General features: G+C 39.0%; 2 protein-coding genes and 1 long non-coding RNA gene across 12 annotated transcripts in view; all 3 read right to left on the bottom strand.

Annotated features, from left to right (window-relative positions):
- LOC109958585 (uncharacterized) overlaps positions 1-6,314 on the bottom strand; it is a 32,116-nt gene extending 25,802 nt beyond the window's left edge. The window contains exons 1-3 of one of the 3 annotated variants that reach the window (XR_002274707.1): positions 6,163-6,314; positions 4,991-5,095; positions 4,397-4,485 (exon numbers count right to left, since the gene is read on the bottom strand). This is a non-coding gene — a long non-coding RNA (uncharacterized LOC109958585). Of the gene's footprint in view, positions 1-4,396; positions 4,514-4,990; positions 5,096-6,162 lie in introns of all 3 variants that reach the window. The other 2 variants (XR_002274706.1, XR_002274705.1) reach the window with 2 other exon arrangements.
- A 385-nt stretch (positions 6,315-6,699) lies between these two features.
- Positions 6,700-13,499, bottom strand: dnajc8 (DnaJ (Hsp40) homolog, subfamily C, member 8). Of its 2 annotated transcripts, none has more exons than XM_020597474.1 (9): positions 12,205-12,302; positions 11,942-12,043; positions 10,711-10,767; positions 10,522-10,588; positions 9,158-9,252; positions 8,981-9,052; positions 8,085-8,176; positions 7,811-7,886; positions 6,700-7,739 (listed from the first exon to the last, which is right to left on the bottom strand). In XM_020597474.1, the coding sequence occupies exons 1-9, from the start codon at positions 12,253-12,255 to the stop codon at positions 7,620-7,622; spliced, it is 732 nt and encodes a 243-aa protein (XP_020453130.1). In that variant the 5' UTR covers positions 12,256-12,302; the 3' UTR covers positions 6,700-7,619. The 2 variants fall into 2 exon arrangements, with proteins under 2 accessions (XP_020453130.1, XP_020453129.1); XM_020597473.1 differs by lacking the exon at positions 12,205-12,302 and adding an exon at positions 12,584-13,499 and having other exon boundaries at positions 6,701-7,739.
- Positions 11,970-20,816, bottom strand: LOC109958640 (heterogeneous nuclear ribonucleoprotein R). 7 transcript variants are annotated; one of them, XM_020597466.1, is made up of 16 exons: positions 20,673-20,816; positions 19,771-19,931; positions 19,539-19,657; positions 19,335-19,442; positions 19,114-19,227; positions 18,772-18,948; positions 18,483-18,618; positions 18,150-18,355; positions 17,905-18,054; positions 17,704-17,825; positions 17,084-17,625; positions 15,018-15,078; positions 14,153-14,213; positions 13,737-13,891; positions 13,515-13,600; positions 11,970-12,043 (listed from the first exon to the last, which is right to left on the bottom strand). In XM_020597466.1, exons 1-12 carry the CDS (start codon positions 20,789-20,791, stop codon positions 15,044-15,046), a joined length of 1,989 nt encoding a protein of 662 aa, XP_020453122.1. In that variant the 5' UTR covers positions 20,792-20,816; the 3' UTR covers positions 11,970-12,043; positions 13,515-13,600; positions 13,737-13,891; positions 14,153-14,213; positions 15,018-15,043. The 7 variants fall into 7 exon arrangements, with proteins under 7 accessions (XP_020453122.1, XP_020453123.1, XP_020453121.1 ...); XM_020597467.1 differs by lacking the exons at positions 11,970-12,043; positions 13,515-13,600; positions 13,737-13,891; positions 14,153-14,213; positions 15,018-15,078 and adding an exon at positions 16,071-16,090; XM_020597465.1 differs by lacking the exons at positions 11,970-12,043; positions 13,515-13,600; positions 13,737-13,891; positions 14,153-14,213; positions 15,018-15,078 and having other exon boundaries at positions 16,210-17,625; positions 20,673-20,814.
- Positions 20,817-20,870: the final 54 nt, after the last annotated feature.

The following is a 20,870-nucleotide window of genomic DNA, read 5'->3' on the forward strand; positions in this document are numbered from 1 at the left end:
TTGACATACTGTCTGGCTGCTGGAGAAAGATTTTATACTGTGAAAATGTTCAGTGGTACATTTGCTGATTGCTGAAAGGAAAACTACTGTAGCTGCTTACTTTGCTTACTTATAGCCATTATGGGTAGCTCACAGCAAGGGTTTGTATCAATATGGAAGTACCTAAACACTTGGTGTTGGTTTACAGGTGAGAACAGTTCAGATTTAAAGCCTTTTATGGAAAACCAGAGTGTTCAATAATAATAACAGATAAAAACAACATTGAAATTAATAATCATATAAATAAATAGTGTAAAATACTTGCACAGACAATTTGTGAAACCATTCAAGAAGTGTTTTGCAACAGCGATGATGGCAGCGCAAAGCACTGCAGCGGCTTCTCAGGTACTGTATATAATATAACTTAAGGAGGTGTGGCCACACCCCACTGTCTCTTTTCATCGGAGGAATGGCTGTGGAAATGGTTTCCAGCATAAAGTATTTAGGACTTCACGTCTCTAGGAACTTTGCATGGACCATTAATACAACCACCATCATAAAGAAGGCCCAACAGCATCTATATTTTCTAAGGAGGCTCAATTGGGCTGGCCTGGATGCTCTGGTCTTAACCTTCTACTGGTGTGTGGTGGAGAGCATCCTGACATGCTCCATCATGGTCTGGTATGGGAGCTGCTCTGCTGCTGACAAAAAGGTGCTACAGAGGGCCATTAAATTGGCCCAAAAGACCATTATACACTGCAGTCTGCCTTCCATTGAGGACATCTATATCATCAAGTGCAGGACCAGAGCCTCCTCCATCTTGAGTGACCCCACACACCCAGTGCATGAAGTCTTTCAATTCCTTCCTTCAGACAGGAGGCTGCAGAGCATCAAGGCCAGGACCACCAGGCTCAAATCCAGTTTCCTACCAGAAGCTGTGAGAATTATGAATTCTAGGCCTCTGTGATAGATAGCATGTTAGATATGATGCCCGTTGCTTTAATGCTGTTGTTACATTAGGTTTTATCATTTAGAGTGCATTATTTGTCATATTATTATTTTATATGCTTTGCATAAATGTGAATTTTAATGAGGGGACTGATTTCACATTAACCTAACACATTCAAATTATTACCACATAGATACCATTATGCAAGTAAGTAAATTTGTTGGTAGGAAAATAATACAGATAGAATGCAGCAAATTGAGTACAACTCAGTTACCATTAGAATCCTGACTACTGACATATCCAACAATCAGGCATAACATTGTGACCACTGACAGGTGAAGTGAATCACACTGATGAGCTCCTTACATCCACCTGTCAGTGGGCGGAGTTTATAAGGCAGCAAGCTAACAGTGCCTAAGGAAGGACAGATGGTGATGACAGGGTCGTGGACGCTCACAGGTTGATCTATTTGCAGATCTTTTGCAATTAAATCTTAATGTTCTACGTGCATGCAGATGCTTAGCTGTTACTCTGAGGTAAAGCAGTTGAATAAATTTATGGTTTCTAGTTCATGTAGGCTACTTTATCTTGCATTAGTGAGAATTTAATGTTGGCATGTAGCGTTAGCAAAACTCTGCTAGCAAGAAGCCTTTCGGGCTGAAGGCGAACCAGGCGTGTGTCCTAACTAGCTCCATGTGAGGTTAGCCTTCCGATACGCTATTGTTTTGCTTTAGCTTGTTCATTTGAACAATGAGGTTAATTAAGACTTGATTTTAGGGAGTTTGCCGTGACTTAGTGGTAACTAGCCACCTATCCCCTGTTGGCTCTGTAGTTGGCCTGCCAGCCTTATGGGAACAGTATCGAATATATCTGGACTAGATTATCGTTAGTACCATCTTGTTTTAAACACCCAACAAGTTCATTAATGTTTAGAGGACACTGGTCTTTGACACGGATTTCTTTTGTTGTAGTGGAGAAACATTTTTAGTTGAGTACGTGACTATTGAGTTTTTCTGTGTAAGATGGAGCCTCCATTTAGATTGAAGTCCAAACCATCAGCTGCCAGTCGTCATTAATGAACGGCTCGAAAAGCCTGTTCCCTTCAAATGAAGACGCTTCGTTTTCTTAGTAAAACATCTTTTTAAATCACATCTATATTTGTGACGCTTATTCTACTCCTGTTCTACATTCAAGGTGGCAGTGGCCAGAGGATCCTGTCTGTGTTGGTAAGACTAGATGTTCCAGATGATCAACAATGGGAAACACATTTACATTTTCCCTCAAGAACAAATTGACACTACACCCCTTTATTAAGCTGTGGATGGGTAAGTTCACCAGAACAATAAACAATGGTGTTATTTCATACATTTATGCAAAATATTCTCTATCTTCAGATGCTCTGGGCAGGCGTTTATTGTGTTGTATGAAGGACCTGTTTTTTCATGAATAAAGGTAGGTGACACTAATCTCACTTGAGGTGGACTCGCTAGCGTTTGTGGAGCTTTTACCTTTACAGTCTTTCTCCATGTTTGCATTGTACAAAATTTTGAATATAGACCTTGTGGTATAGGCAAAACCTACAGAGCTGCTAATGTATTCCAGTATCGTTTTGTTCAGAGCTGTATTGACTGTACTAGTATTTGATGGTACTTTATTACTTGCTGTATTTTGGCAATATGCACAACATTGGGACTAACCATACTTTGCATAGATGATATACACCAGGGGTGGCCAATTCCAGTCCTCGAGGGCTGCTCTCTTGCTGTTTTCCAACTATCCCTGCCTGACCTGGAAGATACGATCTTAGATGAAAGTGGAGTGAGGAAAGATAGTGAATTGTTCTCTTCCAGCTTCTGACTAGCTGAACACACCTGACCCAGGTAATCAGCAGCAGGTCAGGCAGGGATAGTTGGAAAACAAGCAGGACAGTGGCCCTTGAGAACTGGAATTGGCCACCCCTGATATACACTATCTTTGTAGTTCATTTCCCCCCAACTTGCTTGTTTGTGGCCACCACTATTGCTTCATGAAAGGCAAGTAACTGTTAAACAAATGCTGTATTGAAGACTGTGCACCCGAAGAGTACGTCGACTCCAGAACTTGTGAGGCACGTGGCCCAGTGAAAACAAACCAAAGCTTTGTGGGCTCACCACAAACAATTCAGATGGCGAGTAAATTGTTCAGGCCATTGTGAAATAAAACATTCCTTCAGTTTAGTATTGCTTAAAAGTGGAATCTTTTTACGAGTGGTGCTTTACAACTGCAGAGTAGTTTAAATTACTGTTTTAAGATCAAATTTGCATGGCCTGCTTCAGAAATTGAGGGTAAACAGAAGTGAATGTTTATAGACTTGATGGTGATAAGCCAGTTTTGTTCAAAATGAAGAAAACTTATCAAAACCAATGTGATGGGTTCGTATTATAGAGCATATGTTTTAAACTCAAGCTTTTCCCCATTTCCCTCCTAGGCAATCCTTAACCAGATGTCTCTGTGGTCAGACCATCAGCAGCCTCCTTGAGGACATGCATAGACAGGCAAGTTTGTTTACAAATGGACCATTTATTACTGCAATCACAGCCTTAAACTTCTCTTTCAGCCACTCCATCCAGCTCAGCCAGCTGCTGAAGTTTTGGGTGAAATGGTAAATCCCTACTGATGGGTCATCAAGGTAGAGTATGTCGCATCTTTTCCATGCTGTTGCACTGCATGTGCCTGGACCACAGTTGTGAAGACTTCTCCAGTAATGTGAGGTACTCTACCTTGTGATCCCACCAGTAGGGTTTTCCCATCTTACGCCGGAACTTCAAGGGTACTCTGTGTGGGAGAGTGTTTTAAGGGCCCTGACTAAATGTTTAACGGGGCTTCTTTTTTTTTTTCCTTCAATAAAGCTGTTGCAACATCTAAGATATCATGCACTGGTTTAAGTCTTTGAGTTCTTTGTTGTACTTCATCTAAGCCCAAACCTTCAGCATCGTGTGTAAAAACAAAAAGGGTACTCTGCAGGGGAGGTAGTGTTTTTACAGGCCAATGAAGGACCAAAACACTTAATATTTAAATATAGGGGTGTTCCAATTAGTGTAAAGCAAAGATCATGGCAGGCTGTATACTATGGGGGCGAAGACACTCAGTGCAATGTGGAAAGTATACAATTCTACAAGGTTGACTGCAAAAGCAGAGTTACTACTATAAAATGTAACACTGACATACACACCAAATCGGGCATAACTGACTTCAGTGCAACACTTCTGCCTTAACATTTGTTTATGAAGCTCAATATTTCAGTTTTTGGTGGTGTTGTACTGTACTACATTATTCAGAGGGTCAGAATATTAGGAACACCTCTAACTATGACCTCAATGAACATAACTGAATTTAAGACAATCTCACCAAAAACAAACATTTTGAGCTTAAACACAAATGTTAAGGCAGAAGTATTGCACAGAAGTTATCAATAACAAGACTGCATACCTGGATGTAAAGTCAGGTTTCTCTGCAGCATCAAGGACAAATTCCAGAGCCATGGCTGCCTTGTTTCTGGCCATTTGGAGGATCAGAACCTGTGACAGTTGACTCAATCAGCCAATTCTGCCAAACAAGTTTATCCACAGTGAATTTAAAAAAAAAATTCTATTTGCTCACTTGAGCAGTGGTCAATCACTTAAGACAATGTTTACCATAAACATTACAGCTAGAACACAAAGTTTTTACTAAAGCAATACAGGCTCTGAACTTTTGGCACAACAACAAAGCTTCATTATCATACTGTAAGTGAAACTGTTACAGTACAGTTCATTCTGACCCTGTGTACAAACAAGATGCTAATATGCACATCTTACAGCTGTCTTAAATCATATCAAACTAGGAAGTTTGTCAGTGGAAAACGGGTCACATTGGAACAAAGAATGAACCGTTGTATGCTATTACATTGGGCTCCATGTTAGTTTTGAGAATTTTCGTTACAATATATGAAAGTTGCTCCAACACTTTTGAAATTAGTTTGTCAGGAAAAAAAATGGCTGAGAAATAACAGTCTGACCTGTCGAACTAAAACACGTTTCTCACCTCATCAACTTGCAGTTGATGTCCATATGTAGGAGTGACAGGGGCCTGGAACGCTGTCGGTCCTCCTCACACCAGTCCCGTATTCTTGTCCATGCGTCCCGTGGCCTGTTGAAAGATACATGTCCAATAATGTCTGTCCTAGTTATAACAATTAGTCTTATCATAGAAAGACAAACCTTTACAAACTAGCACATTTTACACAAATAAGATTCATTAAAGGACTATTGCATTCTTTATTCGGGTTTCTCAGAATATGATGCACTTTGAGGCTAAACGGGACTTTTAATGACAGTTTTCTCTAATCGGTTCATATTTTTTGCACATCCGAGTCTCTCCTAGCCTTTGCTTACTAGTCTCATTAATGTAGTAACAGCATCAAACTGTGGGGAAAAGCACTGTAACTAAGTAACTGAAGCATCTGTACTTATTTTTAGTTTCTGCTTCTCACATCTTACCATACCTTTTTACTCCGCTAGATTTATTTGATAACTTGAGTTTATAGTTTCTTTTCAGAATTAGATGAATAAAAAATAAATACAGTATAAGCCTAATAATGGGACTTAAGTCATCTGTGGTGAGACCTTTACAGGCTACTCACCGAAGTTCAAATTATCCCTACCTTTACCAGCTACAACATTAAAATGATGAACACAATAACGCACCAGAAACGCACCTGTAACAGGGCATCTCAGTAAAAAGACGCCGACAGGTTTACGACCTCACCGGGTCTTCATCAGGACGGAAACTTAACAAATTGTTTGCACCTGTATGTTTCCGTCCTGATGAAAACCCGGTCAGATCTAAACCGGCCAGCGACGATTAATATTAAATATAAAAGACATTTACATTAATGGGACATGTAAAACTAGAGGAGTTCTTTCATCTACAAGACTACAAATCTAACAGTTACAAGTCAACTCTAAGAGATTTCTCCTAGACTGAGCAGGTTTCACAATTAGCCTGACAACTGACAGGGCTGAAAATGTTATTGCTAGCAGAGGTCGGCTAACGTCCTACATTAGCATTCGGCTAACGCTAGATAAAGTATCCCACCTGGAATAGAAAACAAGTTTGGACAACTGTGTTAACAGCGATGCAGCTACGCGCTGCCTACAGAACGCAACACATGAAATGTTTACTGTGATTTTCTACAACTTTCTAATACGACCCACCTGAGTAGCAGAACAGCTACCGCTGTCGTCCATCTTGAATCTCCATTACAATCAAACTTACAGAACCGCCACTGGAGACTAACTTGAAGAACCTAGCTACCACCTGATTGGACAATTTGACTCTGGTCTGTGATTGGACTGTCACTGTCTAATCAGATTCAGGTGTGTCATTCACACCTTACCTCAGTACGCCTGTGCATCAAACCAAGCTGGTCTTTAATCAGTAGTGTATGTGAAATACGTCCCCACACTGCCAATGGATAGCACTTTAGTATAGTAAGTTGGGGTACCATTCACTGTCAGGGCACAGAGTCAGCTTGGGTCCTTGGGCAAGGCCCTTAATGCCATCTGCCTAACAAGAGAGTAGAGTGAAATGAATGTAAAAAACATGAGAACACATTATTTAGAGAACTCTATCTTACTTAGTAAGTCATCTATCTTAATAATAAAGTAAAGCCGGGGATGTGAGAGCAGCAGACTGCTTAAATGCTCCTCATGCTCAAACTTGAGGGAAAAGGGGATCATGGAAGAAAAGACTGGTCACTCCTTGGAAGAAAGGTATTCTTGTTTGGATTTGTCTTTATTTCCCTTGTTTAATTCATCAGGAAATACAGCATTGGTTGTTCAGGATTCTTTCACAATTGTTTTGCAATGCATCACTCTTTGAACAACTTCTATTGTCTATTTTTATGAAATACTGTTAAATTAATATGTTGGATTGATGCTACTGATTAACTTACCCAGTGTTCACACTCCAGAGCTGATTTCAGCTCATTTTGTGTAATCAATCCAAAGCAGAACTAAGCAGGTAAAGGAATTTTATTCAATTTTTCCAGAACATCATAAATAGGAAGTCATCTGTAACAAACACCAGCCAGGTGTTTGTTGACAGCATCTCTGTGAATATATTTATAACATGCAGAACTAATGTGAATTTTGTACTATTGAACTGAAATATGGTTTATTCTTCAGATCTAAGAGCATATTTCAAGATACTGTGTGTAAATTTCATCAACATTATATTGGCTTGCAAAGTTAACTGTAATTACAACCAGATCCCCAATAGTAACAATACCACATACCTGATAGCCTCTGCAACACTGCCGACTCTGTACACCAAAGTAAGGTAGTCTTGTCAAGAGCAAGCTTTATTTAGTTAAAAAAAACAAAAAAAAAACAACGCCAAACCATTACATTTTTCTAGTCAGTTACACAACAGGAAGATGCATTTCCTCTTATGTGAAGCAGGTATGATCTCTGGGTACTGATCAAAACTATGTACATTAGAAAATAAAGTACAAAACTGTCAGTGTGAGGAAGTTGTCTTATAACAACAGGTACCCTGATGACGGCGATGACAACTGCACAGCTGACTGCAGACGACGAGGTGAGGATACACAGAATTGAGTGTTTTCATAGCAGTGGGTTTCAACCTGGTGAAGTCCAGTTTTATAGGCTCATTCCCTCTGTTCCATCTTGACTTTCGGTGGCTTGAGGAAGGTCCTGTTCTTCTTCTCCTTGCTCTTGCCTTTGGCCTGGAAGTTCCTCCAGCTGTCCACACGCCCGTCTCGTGTTTCCTGAAAACATAATATGATCATTAAATGGGGAACAAAAAAGTCAAGACAACCATAATCATAGTGGAACGCACCTCAAAGTTTTTCTGCCATTCTCTCTCACGCTTTGCTTTCTCTGCTGCCTCAATTTCTTCCTCTCTTGCCCTTTTCCTGGTAAATTTGGAGAAAAAGGATGACTTTCTAAATGAATATATGCCTTTCTTTCAGTAGTAAGGAAGAATTATATGCTTTTTTAAAAATCTTATCTTTAAACACAATTTCAAATTTTTACTGAATGAGTAAAGACAGGTTAACATTTAAGTCTTATAGAACAAAACCCGAAATGTAAATATACCATGTGTAATTTACCTTTCATGCATTTCCTTTGCTTCCCTTTCCTTCCTCTTGATTTCAAGCTCTGCGAACAGCTTCATGGTTTGTTTGTACACTGCTTGCTTGAACTGGAAAGGGACAATTTAAGATCATGTAAGGACAGTGGTGGAAGTAGTACTCTGATTATTTTGTTTACTTAAATAAAGTAGCAATACCACAGTGTAAAGACTGTTACAAGTAAAAGTACTGCATTCAAAATGTTAAGTACAAAAGTATTATCAAATTTACTTAAAAGTACTCATCATGCAGAATGACAGATTTCACATCAATGTATATCATATTATTAGACAATTATTGTGAATATCACATTTAACATTGCAGCTGGTAAAGGTGGAGCTACTATTAACTAACTTATATGGCTCTAACTTGAAGTACTTTAGATACTGCTGGGTAGCTTGTGAATTTCCCACCAAGGATCAATAAAGTCTTATTATACTGTATTTTGTTTTTGTTTTATTTATCCACAGTGGGTACGGAAAGTATTCAGACCCCCTTAAATTTTTCACTCTTTGTTTTATTGCAGCCACATGCTAAAATCATTTAAGTTCATTTTTGTTCCTCATTAATGTACACACAGCACCCCATATTGACATTTTAGCAGATTTATTAAAAAAGTAAAACTGAAAAACTGAAGTTGTAGAAAGTCAACCATCACTAACTAATTTCCTGAAGTATTCCTAAATATTTCCCAGAAAGGCCTATTACAATTTGGTACTAATTATGGGTGGAAATGGAGAAGGTGCTATTGGTGTTATTAACAAGTACCCACTTGTTATATTTGAGTTTCTAAGAAAATAAAAGTACATGTCAATATCCATCAGTATTGTGATCTAATGTCTTTTTCTGCCTCACTGTGCATTTCTGTGACTTACCAATTCAGGGTCATCCTCCTCCATATCCAGTGCCTTTCCTTCTTTCTTCAACTGTTTCTTTTTCTCCTTCACCTGTTGAGAGCACAGAGTGGTAGAAAGCAATATGTTACCAACCAAACAGTCAGAGGGCGAACTGATGCCAGTGTTTTCAAGGTCAAGGATTTTTGGAACCCTCACCATATGCTCTACATATTCCTTTCCTGCATGGATCACATCTAAGGCTCTCTTCTTCTGTTCAGGATCCAGTAGGAGTTTGTATGCTTTGTCCACAGCTAGAACATAGTAAATATTCAGGAGGTATTCAACTTGAAGATGGTTTCATCTATTAACAGCACGCACAAAAGCACAGGCATGAATATTGTTGTATTTGTTAATGTCATATGAAGCCACAATCGTAGACTAGATAATAAACTTCAATTGAAAATTGGGGGAGCTAATATAGAACGAGTATATGAAATTAAATTTCTAGGTGTCATAGTTGATGACAAATTCTCCTGGAAATCTCATATCAGATATGTTCAGCACAAAATAGCAAAGAATATATCGATATTGGCAAGGGTTAGATATATTTTGGACGGGAAAGCACTACGCATTTTGTATTCTTCATTGATTTTACCATACTTAGAGTATGGCATTGAAAACTGGGGAAATACATACAAAAGCTCACTTCAACCATTGTATATATTACAAAAAAGAGCGATAAGAATTGTGCATAAGATGGGGTATAGGGATCACACCAATGGAGCTTTCATACAGTCTAAATTGTTAAACTTTTTTGATTTAGTTGGATATAAGACTGCAGTGTTTATGTATAAAGCCAGGAGCAATTTATTACCTGGTGGAATTCAAAAACTATTTAATGAAAGGGAAGGGGGATACAATTTAAAGGGTCAGTTAAATTTAAAAATTCATGCTATACGTACAACCAAAAAAAGATTTTGTATTTCCATAAGCGGGGTAAAACTATGGAACAGTTTGAGTGTAGCCATAAAAAATAGTAATAGAATTGACGAGTTTAAACATAAATATAAAGGTATGTGTCAATCAAGATATATGCAAGAACAGGCTTAATGATTAATTAGATGGAACATTGTGGGTGTGGTGTATGAATGTTAACACCTTGTATTAATTCTTTAGTATGTTACTTGTGTGGTGTAGAAGATAATTATTTAAGAATGTAATTATGTAAGAATGTTAACACTCTGTTATAATTTTTTTAGTATATTACTTGTGTGGTGTAGAAGATAATTATTTATGTAGAGATACTGCTTGCAAACCAATGATGGTAAGATGATGTCATGGGGTAGGACTGGATAAGTCTGACTTCTTCCTACTCCATTCAAGCATGTACTAGGTATAAGCAAATTGATATTGGATTAGCATTTGTGGATATGTGTAAAATTATGTGTGTTGACATATCAACTGTCTTTACATGCTTGAAAGAATAAATCAAATCAAATCAAACATGAGTTCATCAGTTTAATGAGAGCCTATCTATATTTACTACATACTATATGTAAATAAGGATGTAAGGAATTTACCTTCAAAGGCTTTCTGTGCTCTGTCTGGATCATCCTGATTTTTGTCTGGATGGACCAAAATCGACAACTGCAGTCAAAAAGACCAAAGATTAGGAATTAAGAAATAACAAAAAACTATAAAAAAAGGGAGTACTATGACTATTTTCCATCCACAGATAAGACTATTGAAATATCTGTTCTTTTGCTTACCGCCCGAAATCTCTTCTTCAATTCATCATCTGTTGCATCTGGATCAATTTGCAGCACCTGAAAGTGATATGAACATTTTACTGACATAACCAGTGTCACTGCTGCATTAGTGATATGCTGAAATCCAGCTACTCTAAGAGTTATGGTAGGAAATAGATAATGGCAACATTAATAAATAAAAATACCGGAATACTGAAATGCCACTTTGTGACCAATTAAAATTAGAAATTGAGTTCAAATTCACAACATTTTACATTACTACAATTATCAATCATTTAAGTTATTTATTAAATAAAGATAAATATTTTACACCTTCCAAGATATGTTGCTAGCATCTCCCCATTTCACATTATTATAAATCAATATTTTGGGTTATTCATTTGTTGGTCAAACTCACTTTGGGTAACTCGGGTAACTTGTGTCATCTACCAGTGTTTCTGACATTTATTAACAGAAAATTAATTACCAGATACAGTATTGTGCAAAAAAAAAAACTATAAAAATACTGCTTATCCTTAAGAGGGTAGTCGGGGGTGGTACACCCTGGATAGGTCACCAGTCTATCACAGGGCTGACATGTAGACAAACTACTCACTCACTTACTCCTATGGGCAATTTAAAGTTGCCAATCAACCTAAGCTGCATGTCTTTGGACTGTAGGAACAAACTTGAGTATCTGGAGAGAAGCCACGCAGGCACTGGGTCCAAATCTAGAACCTTCTTGCAGTGAGGCAACAGTCACAGTTCATCACTGTTCCACCATGCCATGCATTATTTTAATAATGGTTTAATATTTAGATTCTTATCCATCATGTAATACCATAAGGGAGGCATGTGAGTGCTCCAAAATACAGTGTGCAGCATGGCAATAACCCCAGACTAAGTCAGTCATAGAACCACCATCTTCCAAGACAAAAAACAAGGGGTCCTGCAACAGATTGTCTGGCCCTCACAAAGCCCGGACTTCAGCATCATGGAGACAGTCTGACATTACATGAAGAGCCTAAATCCACAGAAAAATTCTGCTAAAGTGTATTAAGAAGAATCACTTCTGGTTTATAGGGAAACGAGGTCACACAATATTGAGTATTTTTTATATTTAAGAAATTTATACAAAGTTAAAATGATTAAAACTACTCATGGTATTATTTTTATTAGCCTTCTCAATTCACTGTGAGTGCCTAACACGTTTGCACAGTGCTATATAGAAATACTTCATCAGTACCCTTACCTCAAAGGGATTGAGATTGAAGTAGGACGAGCCAGGTCTGAGCAATCTGTCTATCTGCTGCTTGGAGGTTAACACAGAATCTCTCTTCTCAATCTGCTTCACCTGTCAAAAAGATGGAAACATTGTAAAATACAACCACAATCCATCTGAAAATGCACTGGTTGGTTATGTTTTAACGTTATTTTTCTGGTAATGTATTAATGCGGCCAGAATTCAGGAGTAAGGTGATGACTAAACAGAAAGCCTTTCAGAGAAAGCCTGACCTGAACCACATTACTGCCCAAAGCGTACACTGCACTGCAGCAGTCTCTCATTTATGAAGCTGCTATACAGAAGCCGAACAGCACAATAACTAGTATGTGTCAACCTGTGATTTCGTTTAAATAACATGGCTGACACTGACAAAACGAAAGCAAAAATACCGGTGTCCTGACAACACTAAACAGACGAAACTGTAAAAAAAAAATAATTAAAAAAACCCCCATCTCAGTAACGTTGTTAGCTAGCTTCTTGTTGTTAGCTGAAGCTCATGCCTGCATGACAGCGGGCGATAAACATTGCGGTTGTTGAGAAACAGAATTTAGCCGATGTACAGAAAACGACACTTTCAAAACACATACATTCATACGAGAATTATCGTACCTCCGTGTAAAAGTTTTGAAATAATTCATCCGACACAGTGTGAGATGAAGTCTCTCCTCCGGGTCCCGCCATCTTCCTTCAGGTTTACGTGGGACGTACACACATCACGTGACTACATGCAACTATCTCCTTTCTTTTTTCCCCCAAATTTAATAAATATATTGGCAAAGTTACATTCGAATTGCTCAGAATACGAAAATAAATTTCACTGTACATTGTTAAAACAGAAACCTCAAATGACCGGCAAAACTCGAAAAGGCATGCTAAGAAACGTCATTCAACAATGTCGCTTGCTTTATTTTGAAAAGACAGGAAATGACAAAACTTCCAGTAGGTTTCCGCCTCTACTTATTTTGGTGCGTGTTAAATTATGCACAAGAAGGCCGCACTAGCAATAGTTCCATATTATTTAGTATAGTAAATTATTTTAGTAAAGAAGACACCCCGACATTAAACAACCGAGCTTGGCATACAATTATAAAGAATATGTTGCAGTGTCCTAAAAACCGGAACATTTTTATGCATAAGATACTACCCGTGTTTTGAGTCTCGAATGCCCTGAACCACGTGTTGCCAGATATGATTTTACCCGTAATTTAACCACTGGGGTAGCATGGTGTGGATAAAATGAGCAGTAAAGGCATGGGTAAATTACTGCCTAGTTACTGTGGTTCACCCATTATGTTTACATGCCCACCTCCATTTCAAACGGCTGTGAATGGTAAAATGTGTATTTAGAAATCTGTTTGTCAATGTAAAAACCATCATTGGACTGATTTAAACACAAAATGCATAATGACTTCCAAAGCGGTGATTTGTGTGAACATTGTGAAATTAATATATTTCAATAAACTGTAAATATCCATACACATACATGGCTGGGAAATAATATGTACTGAACAACCAAGAGCAACAGATGATTTTGCTTTACAGTGATAATTCTTTACGCTGGGCATGGCAGCTGTCTGCTGATGGAGTTCTGGATAACAGCATGTCCATCTGCTGTATCCTATTCCTCTGCAGTAGGTGGAAAGACAAGCATTAGAATATAGTGATAAACTCATGGAAGACAGTTGATGCAAACAATACAAATGCTACAAGAAAAAGCTTTCTTCATTACGAGTAGCTGCAGTCATTCATAAGTATTTCTAACCTGTATCTTCTGCAGAGCTGTAATCAAGGAAGCCAGCTAATGTTCCCTTGAGTACTAGACCTCATTGCACAATCTTGTTAAGTAGTTCATTTGGAGGAACATAATCACATGATGGTCTGGCCAGCACCTTGTAGGAATCGTACCCTGAATCACAGCTAGAAAACAGCCACACAGACAAGGATATGTTAACAAATCTTTGTTGATCAGGTCTAAGCATCAGCATGACTATCAAAGATGGACTCCTGTCTGTAGTATGATGCAATATATCTATAACAACTGAAAAAAAAGAATGCAAATGCATTCGATGGGAGGTAAACAGGTCATAAAGAGACAACTAAGACATCATAAATAACAACATTTAAAACTAGAAACATGGTGAGATTTTGAGTATTAGTTAAAATAATGAACAATCTTACCAATCAGTCCCCTCCATTTGTGTGAACTCATTCACATGGATTGGGGCAGCTCCTTTACTGCCTGGTGACAAGAGGCAACATATAAAGACACAGTTCTGACATGAGAAGCTGATAAAGAATGTGCCAGCATTTGATGTGCACACCAAAATATGTAAGTCAGTTGGTACAGTTTGCTACTAGGGTTCCTACATCCCAGTCTTACCTGTATAAATAAGTAATGTATCCCATCTACTGCCATCTTGTGGTGTTAAAGGGTACATACATCAGTTATGAGGCACATCTATTGTTCCAACATAAGCCAATTACACTAATATTTCATTCAGTATCCCCTCTACAGTCTGGATGCACTTTAAAAACAGCCCCTCTAGTTAAAATCTATCATTAAGTAATGCATTTGCAAGTCTGGAAATAGCCAATAAATGCAGCATCGGTCAAAACAATAGAGCACTAGTTGTGCCCGTGTGGAACTCCTACCTCTAGTGGTAATGGAAGCATATTACCCACTGCCCTTAATTCATAGAATGTGTTTACAGACAGCTAATGTGGATTTGGAGTTGGAAGCCAAAACGGTCAACAGATGTTTGGGGACAGAGTTTTGGGGTTTATAGTATTTACAAAATCTTGACCGTCTGCCTTTGACTGTTAAATTCATGCTGGTAACACAATTTTAATATTTCAAAAAATTCTAGTCAACTTTAGTTATATCCTTGATATCCTGAAAAAATCCTACTGAATTACAAAGCTTCATTTGTAGCACAGTATATCAGAAAAGAAGCATTACAAAGTACAATTATGGCTAGTGTTTCTCCAGTGATTACAATTAGCTACAGGAGAGGAGACAGTACTCTGTGCAAGGCTAGCTCACCCTGGAGTACCGTTCAGGTGAGTTCCTCATTCTAGTGGTGCCGCTCTCAATGCTTCTCCACCTAGGCAGGTTGGAATAAGAGGACAGACACATGAAACAAAATACAATACCATGGTACTAAAAAGGCAGATGCTAAAAACACTTGTGTAACTACGTTATAGGAATTTTAACCCTTTGGATGGTCACAGCCACTGTCTTTAAAAAGGAGAGAAAAAGTGAACAAGTGGAACATAATGAACTGTAGGCAATTCAGCACCAAAGTGCAACTCCATTCAAAGTCAGATGTGTTAGTTATCAGGACGCCAGTGTAAGTGACATCTCGCCGATATCCAAGACCATCTTTGTCAATAAATGCTGCATGAACAGGTGTACACAGTATATGCTTCAACAGACATCAACCTATCTTAATAAATACGTTTTGTTAAAAAGGTGTGAAAAATACTATAGTTGCAAAACACAGGAATTTTACACCTGGTAACATTTGGGATATTTATTTCTCAGTTTCTTCTACTGCATTAACATCCTTTGGAAATTTGCACACAGTGTCTTCAAATTGTTTAAGCCACATTGGTTAGAATGTTTCTCTGGCTGCTCTGAGCAGACATGCTATGAAGGATGAGGTTAAAATACAGACAGGAACCATGTAAGGCCACGTGTAGAGTAAGAATGTTAGTGAATTATGAGTAATTGTTCATTAAGCATCCACAATTTTCTTAGGGATAAATTTACCTCTGCAAAGCACTCAATGTTTCCCGTCTTCAAAAAAAATGCATAGAACATTCACTTAAGGTAGGCTGGAGTTGACTAAAGCATACACTGTTTACTGTGCACACAAATTTTGACCAAACATAATAATCTTGGTAATCACAAGATGTCAGAATTACAGTTGGGCCCTTTCAATAACTGCCTGTATTGCTGGATTGTTCAATGTACCAATTCTGAGTGACTGTAGTCTAATGTAACATGCACAGAAAAATAAAGGGTTAAAATCCTGTTTAACTATCGTGCCATCCAAACACCTTTGTTTTCTTGTCCCGTGGTCTGACTCACAGTTTCAGTCTTTTGTGATTATCCTTTGAAGCAAAAACAAAAAAAAATTGACTTGGAAAAGAAGATCTTTGTCCAAATGTGAGAATTGAGGTAAAATCAAATACTGAATGACAACACTTAATTTGAGTATCTGACAACTGACTGATGCTCAGCTGAGTTTTATTGAAACGAAACAAACGCAAAAGTTATAAATACAAAGAACATCAGAGAACAAACTACTATGGCTCTTAAGGTAAGCCAAACCAAATTCTATTGGGCAAGTTCAAAGAAAACATAGGAAGTTATCAGTTTAAAAATAAAAAAAAAACACAATTTGTCTACTTCTAGAAATGCTATGCATACACTTATAACATTACAAAACTTTGATTTCTTCCTTCCTGTGGATTCTTTTCTCCACCACTGCAAAAAAATGAAGTATGAAGCTCTATCCATATGCATTTATTTACAAGCAAGTCCCTATGCAACTATGAGAAACCACAAATAAAGGAAGTACAAGAAGGAGAGGGGAGGAAAGCGGCACGGACAAAAACTTCCTGAAAGGCAGTATTATTTAATGTCCTCTCAGACTTTGAGAATCAATGTCCACTTTTTTGTAAATGTTCATTGTTGGCTTTAAAAGAACCAGGAACAAAAAGTAACAATAAAAATGTTTTGAGTGTTTTTATTTTTAAAGACAAATGTCCCAATGTACAGTAACCGCAGGAGTAAGAAATGATTCACCACAACGGTTACGTTCACTTCTTCAGCCAAAAGGCTTTCCAGCCAATCATCGCGAGCCAATTCTGGGGTCTGTCCATTTTTTTTCTGAGATGTACAGATTTATTTTCATGAAGGGTGAAGAATAAAAAGTCAATCAAAAATTCTGGCCAATCTCCATTTTTTTCCTTTTTCTTTTATTGTTGTTTTCTCTTTTTTTGATGTAACTTTGCCAAATACCTTTTGATGCATCTACTTCCACTGCTGCCCATAAGAATCCTGTGAAAACTCCATGGTGTCATTACTGTAACCATAGTTACCGGAATAGTCGGCCCCTTGCTGCAGGGGCTGCTGGGCGATGGGCTGGGACCCCCAGTTCTGTTGGTTGTTGGTCTGGCGGCGCTTGGAGTCAGGCTGGTTAAACACGTCTGCCTTCCTCTTTCCGCCGACATTTCCTCCGCGATTGCCCCTGGCCCCACGAGGACCACGGCCCCTCTGTGGCTGGAAAGGGGCTCCCCGCCCTCCTCGGCCACCCCTCGGACTACCAAGGGGTGGTCCTCTTTGGGCATAACCGCCTCTGCCTCGTGCAGGTGGTGCTCCACGAGCCCTAGGTGGAGGTGGTCCCCCTCTGTTGGGACGGGTACCACGACCCCTTATGCTGTAAACATCTTCGTAGCCGTAGTAAGGGTCTTCGTAGCCACCACGGTAGTCATGATAGTCATAGCCATAGTAGTCATCATAATAGTCTTCGTATCCATAGTAATCTGGTGGATAGGCATAGCCCCCTCGGCCACCACGACCCCTGCCTCGGCCTGGTGGTGGCATGCGTGGCGGTGGGTAGTAGTAGTAGTAGTCATCATATCTGCAGATAGAAAGGACCGTGTTACACTGACTTACTCAAGTGGCTGACCAGTCACAAATCTGTGGCTCGTGAACTCACCCTGCATTCCTGGTGGTCTGCCGAGCTGCTTGGCGCTCTTTCCGTTTCTTGTCTGGGGGTTTTGCCAGGACTATCTCAATTTCCTCTCCTCCTAGCTCCTTCCCGTTCATCTCATCCATTGCCTTAATAAAACAGAATTATCCATTACAAAAAACAAACAAACAAACAAACAAACAAACAAACAAAAACAAAAAAACACACCTTAACAGCAGCATCCCTTTCTTCAAAATGGACAAAAGCATAGTCTTTCAGTTTTTTCACTCGCTCTAGCTTTCCAAACTGCGAGAATGTCTTTTCAAGAAGCTCTTCAGTCACTGCTGTGGCCAGCTTCCTGACAAAGAGCACCTTCACCTATGTAGACAACAAACAGGATTAACTTCTGAAGTACTGCAGAGCTTGGGTTCCATCTTCTGAGGAGCATAACCTAACCAAATGAACCTACTAACCTTGGCCATGACCTCTGGGTCTGGCTCGGCAACGGGGTCAGCCCACTCTACAGTGACTGGGTTCCCCCAAACCTTGACCTTGCCACTCATTAGGCGGCGGCGAGCCTGTGCTGCAGACTTGTGGTCCTCATACTCCAGGAAACAGAAGCCACGGTTCTTCTTCTTGTCATCAGGCTGGTGGTACAGTATCACCTCTTGCAGACCCTCTAAAGCATAAAACAATATCTGTAATTCCTTGTAACAGCAAGGCTCAAGTTCCAGCTGCATCCTTTTCCATTCCTCTTATCCTTCAGAAAGAGGATTTAATTTATAGAGTTTACATTTGAAACTAACCTGTAACTTTCCCAAAGTCTTCCAGTATACTTTCTTTTGTCTTGTTCTTTGGAATCGATCCAACAAACAGGCGATTGTTTGCAACAGATATACACACTCCCAAATACTTTCCAGGGCGGATTTCATGGTTATCACACTGAAAATAAATTGGAGACTATGTGAAATACATGACAAAATAAACCACAACTTAAATAATGAAGCCATTTTCTAAAATGTCCAATGTCCTTTAAAATCTGTTATACTGTAAGCTTGCATAGTTTTTTTTTCAATATCCTGCCATATTACTTACAAGCTTCACAGCCTTTTGTGCATCATCCTTATTGCAGTATGTGATGAAGGCATAACCTCTGTTCTGACCAGACAGAGGGTCCATCATTAACCTGAGGTCCCAGATGGCACCAGCAGACTCAAAGAGTGGCACCAGCTCATCTTCATACAAATCCCTGGGGATTTTTCCAACAAACACCTGAGAAAGAAGAGAGAAACAAGTGTTAGGATTTGTAAAGCTCAATATACTGCCTGACATTTAGGCTTTTTTTGTAAATTATACTGGAGCAAAGACCCAATTATGGACACAGTGTAAAACATTAGAGCCATCTGTTAATCTATCTTTTGCCAGTGACTTATCTACCTCAGTTCCAATCCCTGGCTGTGCCCCTGTGAACACATTCTCGGGTGGGGGACCTCCATATTTTCTCTGCCCTGTGGTGACATCCAGAGTGTATCCTGTCCGCTCCAAGAGAGCCTAGAAAAACACAAATTTTTAAACTGGGCTGCATGGATGAAAAAGCATGTTTACACGACAGTCTTTCTAAACTACACAGCAAAGCTCAGTCACATGATTTTGTTTACCTTTATTTTCGCCTCATCTGGGCCCTTGGTGGACTCTTGTACTTTACTTCCCTGTTTTTCCCTCTGTCTATAAGTCTTCATGACTCCACAAAGGAAAGCACTTTTATTCTGCGTTAAAAACAAATTAGTTATTTGCAACAACAGACATGAACATAAAATACCACTTAAAAGGCAAAAAGGAATGACATGCATCCATGTGCTTACCTGTACATGGGACAGATCACTCTCTTTGAACTGCTGCAGTACAGTAAGTGCTCCCTCCTCATTGAACTCCCGCAATGCATCAATAGCCCTTTCATCCAGGTCAACATATGCCACCAAGCCTACGATTAAAATGCATGGTCACCCTTAGCTAGAGTAGATACCTTTTTAGTACACTGGCATTGCATATAATCATATTTAATAACTGATTTAAGCTAAAACAACTATTACCCACCTGTCCGGAAGATATTATCTAGACTTTCAGCCACTTTCAGGGGCAGTCCAGCATCGAGGAGTGTCTGGTAGTTCTCTGTGTGTGGTGTTGTCACATCCATGGGCTCTTCTTCTTCCTTTACTGGAGCAGAACTACCGTTCACCTCAGCGGCATCCATTCTCCTGTAACACAACACCCCCAAACAATGCAATAATAAAAAGATTATGAATGTATTTTCTTGATCAAGTATTGTGATCCCTAGACAGATTTGAAGCTTTACCAAAAACAACATTAACATATACATCATATACTGTTATTGAACTAAATAGTTTTTAATCACAAATAATGGCCCATTTAACTAAGACCATTACTGTAATTCCAAATAAAGACATGGGACAATTTTAAAGATCATAGCAATAGATAAATTTATCCAAATGATGTATGATGACTTAAACTGAAGTAAAAAGCTTCAGGTATTTAATGTCAACAACTCGGCCCGGTCACTGTAAGAAACCACTCAGAGCCAGCGTCCCGCCCCCTTCACATGCCTCTTGCTAGCAACGAGGTAGATATTTTTTATTTTTATTTGCACCGGATCTTCCTAGGCGAACGCAATTTCTAGCATCACTTGGATGCTTTTTACAATTTCTAGATCAAATTGTATTACCAAAACGCTTTCTCGTTTTGCGGCAACAGTATTATTACCTTGCTGGTTAGCTAACGAGCTTATACGAAGGCCTCGACGTGCAGAAAGACGTCTTTCACAAATCAAACATAAGCGTCGTATAAGGTGCAAATACATAGTTAGCAAAACTTACCAGTCTATTTCAGAAAATTAATTATGGCTTTTGTTTAAATGTGAAACAATTGACTTGTTGCACGTACAAAAATGTCTAATATGAAGAATTACGTTTCTAACCCACGAGACAAATTTCCAGACAGCTACGGTCTCCTGGTCGGCTCGCCAGAACAACGCCACGGCTCTTCTTCTTCGTCTTCTTCTGAGGTTTATAGGCGGTTGGCAAACAACGAATAGGTGCATTACCGCCACCAACTGGTAAGGAGTGTGGTTCAAGAGGCAACAATAAAACGCCACGGTTCACCAAGCATTGCGAGGTGTA

The sequence above is a fragment of the Monopterus albus genome, unplaced genomic scaffold (assembly GCF_001952655.1).
Source record: "Monopterus albus unplaced genomic scaffold, M_albus_1.0 scaffold34.1, whole genome shotgun sequence".
Classification (NCBI taxonomy): Eukaryota; Metazoa; Chordata; class Actinopteri; order Synbranchiformes; family Synbranchidae; genus Monopterus; species Monopterus albus.